This window comes from Bufo bufo, chromosome 10 (genome assembly GCF_905171765.1).
Source record: "Bufo bufo chromosome 10, aBufBuf1.1, whole genome shotgun sequence".
In the NCBI taxonomy this organism is placed as follows: Eukaryota; Metazoa; Chordata; class Amphibia; order Anura; family Bufonidae; genus Bufo; species Bufo bufo.
In genome coordinates, this window is record NC_053398.1 from 77302390 (window position 1) to 77308178 (window position 5789).

The following is a 5789-nucleotide window of genomic DNA, read 5'->3' on the forward strand; positions in this document are numbered from 1 at the left end:
ATGGGATTCTACAACACAATGGCTGTGGTCCATATCAAGATTTGCTTCTCTTGAGCTTGAACCTTGAAGCTGTGAGCTGTTTATCAACAAGATGCACACCAAAGCTGTGGAGTATAAAAATAGCTCAGCTTTGAAGCATTTCAGAACACAGCTCTCTGGAAGCCGAGCCAGTATATGGTTAATACTGCTGTATACTAAGCTCTTACCAAATATGGATAAAACACAGAGTGTATGCAAAGAAGCAGCCGTCATTCACAAAACAGTGTCGTCACATCAACCTACATCTAATTATTCTTTCAACAATAAAAGGGGAAAGCGTGAGGGAGATAGAGACAAATATAAAGAAAGACAGGAAAATCAGGATCAGATACCTATTTACAGCTGCTGGAGGAAATGCAGAGGTTGAAAACGCAGCTAAATTAATCACATCTTATGAAAATATGCTTTTCTATAACCAAATATGGAATGTGTGGCTGAAGGGTAAGATCAAACATGAGGAGAGTTATTTAAATGAGAACTAATCACTCTTGAGAAGAAAAAAATGGAATATTCTGCAGTTCAATCAATAGGCATGCATCTTCATCTCAATCGAACCCTCAATCTACATCCATTGCCATTAGATTTCAATGATTATTTTTAGGCTGAAATACCTTGCAGATCCCCCAATATAAAAGGCATTCTGAGCAGATTCAGCGATTATTCTTGTTTGAATATGCATGTAGGTAATATATCTGTAGTACTCCCCATATGTTCAATAGTACAGCCTAGCTAAACAATTCAGTAATCGCTATATGAATTATGCCGAGTTCATATAATGAAGATACATGAGATGCAGAGATTTTAAAAACCTTTACTTATAGATTGAAAGCGTTTTGATATTTGATGGAAATGTAGCATTTTCAATATTGTCTGCAGTTTCTCTCCAAATTAAGTACAGAATGTGATATTTTGCTCTTTGCAGAAATCTCTCTCCCCAGCCCCCCCCCATTCTGCCCCCTCCTTTCTCTTCTGTCTCGTTGCTCAGCGTCATCTGTATGAGTTAATGACGTTCGCCTGTAATAGCAGAGAAAGGCAGCTCCCTAACCATGCAACCCATTGATGATAAACTCCACTCTACTCCCCCCTTTCCTTGCGTCTCACCTGCCCACACACGCCTCAGTTACTATATAAAGAGAACCATGAGCAACAGTTCTTTAAACCAGAACCCAGAGACAGACATCAGGAAATCTGAACAGGAATACCACAATATTCGGGAAGAAAAGACTACCAGAAGACGAAAAACGAAGACCAGAAAAGAAAAGAAGAAAGGGGCTCTCTGGACTGACTCTTATTCAGCAACCCAGAGACCCCATCCAAAATGTATAGGTCTACGAAAGGTGCATCAAAAGCCAGAAGGGATCAAATTAATGCAGAGATTCGAAACTTGAAAGATCTTCTTCCTATCTCTGAAGGAGACAAAGTACGGCTATCTTACCTCCACATCATGTCACTTGCTTGTATCTACACAAGGAAATCAGTTTTCTTTTCTAGAGGTAAGATATTACTTTAACATTGCAGCCATTATTTTGGTGTATTTGTATAGTATGTGAATTATCTTATTTTCAGCTTAAGATTAATCTTTAATCAAGACAAACTCTGTGTCATTTCTGAGACAGTCCTTAAGAAATCAGACTCTGCTTGTCTCCGCATCTTTCTCCCTGTTGCTTGTGTTCATGCAACCTGACTCATATCATTAATACACTGCAGCAAAATAGGATAGTAATTGGTATGACCATTGCTATAAAAATAAGAGTGTACTGTCATGTTGCTGCTGTCCTTGGTGCTCGATTGCAGAAGTCTGCACTTACCACTCTCCAAGGTCCTGAATGTTAGAACCAACGCACATATACAGTATAACAATGAATATATAGAAACAAATTAATGTTAAGATGTTCCTTATTTCTGTTTGCCCAGCAGGTCAATACATGAATGATTTGGAAGGTCTACTTTCTAGTCAAGACTTACAAGATTTCATACATAACCTTCCTGGCTTCCTACTAACCTACACAAGTGAAGGGAAACTGATATATTTGTCTGATAATGTTACTGATCATCTTGGACATTCAATGGTAAGTTAGTTGAAGATCACTGAACCATAATGTCTTCTGAAATATGATGTTTTATGCTTAGTGTTATTACAAGCCACAAACATAGGGTTAATACAAAAATATTGATCTAGATTATACACTTCATTATTCATATTCTCAAGCAGATACCTACATTAATAAATTGTACATTCAATATTACACAGCGTACAGATGAAGCAGAATTAACAGTCAAGGGTGACTTAAATCTGCTGCATTTGCATAGACTTGCATAAGAGGTACAGATGAAGCAGAGTTAACAGTCAGTCATAACCTGTTTCCTAGATGTAATAACTCTGCTACATCTGTGTATCCAGAAATCAGCCATAGAGTAAATTATTTGAAGAAATACAATGGATCTATGTCTCATTATGTCATTAAATTTACTTAAACAGGTTGATTTGGTTGCTCAAGGAGACAGTATTTATGACATAATTGACCCCTCGGATCACTTTGTCATGAGGAATCAGTTGTCTCTCCCATCATCACAAGATAGTGGTAAGTGTCTGAAGCATCTCATGCTTTTTCTACCACTGGTAGTAAGCAATTTATTTATAGCTCATTGTTCTGAGATTTTCATTTACCATGGAAGTGTCCACAATAATATAATGTCAATACAGCATAAACAAAATACCAGTTTCCCATAAGGAAGAATTGGGATTCTACATTGGGATTATTTAGTGTTATATTAAGTATACTATTGCACCTCTAATCTTACCATAATATTTTTATTATTTTAAACTAGAGAGAATGTTCAGGTGCAAGTTCAATACCTCAAAGACAGCCCGAAGACAGAGTGCAGGAAACAAGTTGGTTCTTATAAGAGGGAGGTTTCAGCAGGCTCCACTTGGCACCTATTGGTCATCTAATCCTGTCTTCACCGCTTTGTGTATTCCTCTTGACCCAAAACCCAGAGTAACTGAAAACCATTTTCTGATGGACTTCTTTGAGAGTCGCCACGCTAAGGATCTTTCTGTTATGGAAGTTTCAGAAAGGTAAATATTGAATATGTACATCTACCCATCTCTACACCCCTCTTATAAGATGCACTTATGTATAACTTATTTGACATAACCTTTTATTCACTTTTCTGCAGCGCCTTCCTGCACTTGGGTTTAGAGAAAAATGATTTGGTCTGCAAGTCATGGTACAATCTCATTCACCCTGAGGACCTGACACAATTGTCTATCCAGCATTATAAACTATGTAAGTTTAAATAATTTGCACAAAATATTGGTACCATATGTGGGACAGTATTATATTGTGACGATATCTATTGTGAGGGAAACAGAAAAAGATAAGGGTTCTTGTTAATAACATATCAAATTAAGTGCATAAGGGCATACATACAAGATAGATAACCAGAAAGATCACAAGGAATTCAGAATGAAATACATTACAGTCTCCAAAACCTCTGATTTCCTACTCATTTTCTCTGCAGTAAGTGAATCTGGTGAATGCAGAGCAGAAGTGGTTTTACGTCTGCTGACAAGAGACCAGAAGTGGATATGGGTGTATTCCCTGATGTTACTGGAAAACCCTGATGCCCCAATTACATCTTACAACTATATAATAAGGTAAGGGCTTATTAACTCACATCTTTGTACAGACACCATCTCATATGCATTTTTTTGTTTTCAGGACTGGTATACTCAGTCACACTTTGTCTAGATCATTCCTCATATGAACACATACAGTATATTGATATAACTTCATATGCTAATAAATACATTATCTAAAACAAAGGTTTGATTATCCCCAGTGACTCAGAAGCATGGTGCCTGAGACAACAACTGACTTCAGAGGAGTCCCCAATTTCTTTCCCAGTTGGAGGTCCTTCGCTCCAAGAGAATCTTCTCTCCCCAGCCAAAGTGTCCAGCCCGGATCAAGTGTTTACACCCCTTACAAACACACCTACAAGCGTCAGCCAGTCTTTTGAGTTTTCAGAGCCTGTGCCCGTCAGTCCGGAAGATCCAATCTTGTGTCAGAATACCACTACAGTTATGGAAGAATCTGTTGCAACAGAGGGACAATTAGAAAATCAGTCTCTATTTTCACTTTACCAACCAACTTCGTATGATCAGAGTTTCAGAAGAGATAATGCTGGTACTGTACCACCCAAAGATTTTACTTGCACTCCTCCATACACTCCACACCAAAACTGTACTTTCTTCTTTGGGGCTTCAGAGAGTGTCCCACAGACATCTTCTGAAAAGGACAGTACTACCCTAACTCCAGAACTGTATTACTCCTACTGCAGTTCCCTCTATGAGAAGCTGCCACCAACCCCTGATAGTCCTGGGGATGGAGGAGACTGCACAATAATGACAGTGCCAGAAATACCCAGTCCTCTCTTTGTTGACCTACCAATGCTTCCTGAGGGGTTAGTCACCCCAGAGACATCACCCATCAACCAAGTAATCTTCAGGTATTCAGAACAAGAGAATAATGAAATTGACTTCTTAGTAAAACAGATTGGCTCTTTAGCCAATGTCTTTAACAATGTGGCTACTAAAGATATTCCATGCTCTGAGAGTGTGGTATTGAGTGGCCATGGACTGGCATGCCGAAGTGTTTCCCTCCCTGCCAGTCTTCCAGATGCAGATATTAATCTGAACTTTCCTCGATCCTGGAAGAGCATTGACTTTTCTGTTTTCTTGACATGTCAAGAACAGTTTGGCCCCACAGGTAGCCATCCGGTTTGCAGTCTTTTCAAGGACTTCTCCGATTCTCCACCTTTTGCCACCATGAGGCCTCCTTGCAGTCCTGTGGAGGAGGATGAACTAGGAGGGGACATCTCCACATCTCCATCCCTGACTTCGAACGTGACGACTGATCTGTCGCCAGAAGAATGTAACTTCTTAGAGGAACTGATGTCCTACAAAACAGACCTTGAGGCAGGTGCCTCAGAGATTCAATGTGACCACTTTAATGATGAGTTGTATCAACTCCAGATTGAGCTGCAAGACGGCTTCCAGCAAGGTAACTTATTAGTGCAAACCTCTGAAGTTATATTTATGAAATAGATTACGGCATATTGTAAAGTTATCTTTTATAGATCAGAATTTCTTTAGCTTTCTTCTACTTAAAATAAAACCTATTCTTTTAGTTAAAGTCTCAGTGTCAAACTTTTCACTTTACAAAATAACTGATGAAAAATATGTACTAATTTCTCTCATTTTTTTTGTTTTACAGATGGAAGTGGAAAACCTTCGTTTTGAAATAAGTCTGTGACTTACTTCGATATGTATGGCATATTGTCATATTCCAAGCAGATGTTTCCTGCCTAATAAAGAACAAATCAAGACGCACAATGTGGGAGCAAAAGAACGACTTTTTGTGTCGTACGACTCTCCCATTTATCGCAAAACTGCTTTGTTCATTTTTTCTCTTTCAATCCTCTATTATTGTTTTCTGAATTTTGTGCAAGTTTACAAGATATATCTTTTGTTTTCTTTTGAAAATAATGGTACAGGCAATGGCCCAAAATGTCAATTTAAAAACAAAGGGGGAGATTTAGCAAACTGGTGTAAAGTAGAACGTATAGCAACCAAACAGATTTCACCTTTCATTTTCCAAAGGAGCTGTGAAAAATGAAAGGTGGAATCTGATTGGTTGCTATGGGCAACTAAGCCAGTTCTACTTTACACCAGTTTGATAAATCTT

General features: G+C 38.4%; 1 protein-coding gene across 1 annotated transcript; it reads left to right on the forward strand.

The window, feature by feature from the left end:
* The first annotated feature begins 1357 nt into the window (after nucleotides 1–1357).
* On the forward strand, nucleotides 1358–5344 carry NPAS4 (neuronal PAS domain protein 4). Its single transcript, XM_040410475.1, has 8 exons — nucleotides 1358–1532; nucleotides 1957–2108; nucleotides 2519–2621; nucleotides 2869–3118; nucleotides 3220–3329; nucleotides 3565–3700; nucleotides 3886–5105; nucleotides 5319–5344. Exons 1-8 carry the CDS (start codon nucleotides 1358–1360, stop codon nucleotides 5342–5344), a joined length of 2172 nt encoding a protein of 723 aa, XP_040266409.1.
* The last annotated feature ends 445 nt before the right edge of the window (nucleotides 5345–5789 follow it).

Coding starts and splice junctions, on each gene's coding strand:
- NPAS4 (XM_040410475.1), top strand. CDS start 1,358: ATGTATAGGTCTACGAAAGGTGCATCAAAAGCCAGAAGGGATCAAATT. Junction 2,109..2,518: donor ATCATCTTGGACATTCAATG/GTAAGTTAGTTG, acceptor TTACTTAAACAG/GTTGATTTGGTTGCTCAAGG. Junction 3,330..3,564: donor TATCCAGCATTATAAACTAT/GTAAGTTTAAAT, acceptor TTTTCTCTGCAG/TAAGTGAATCTGGTGAATGC.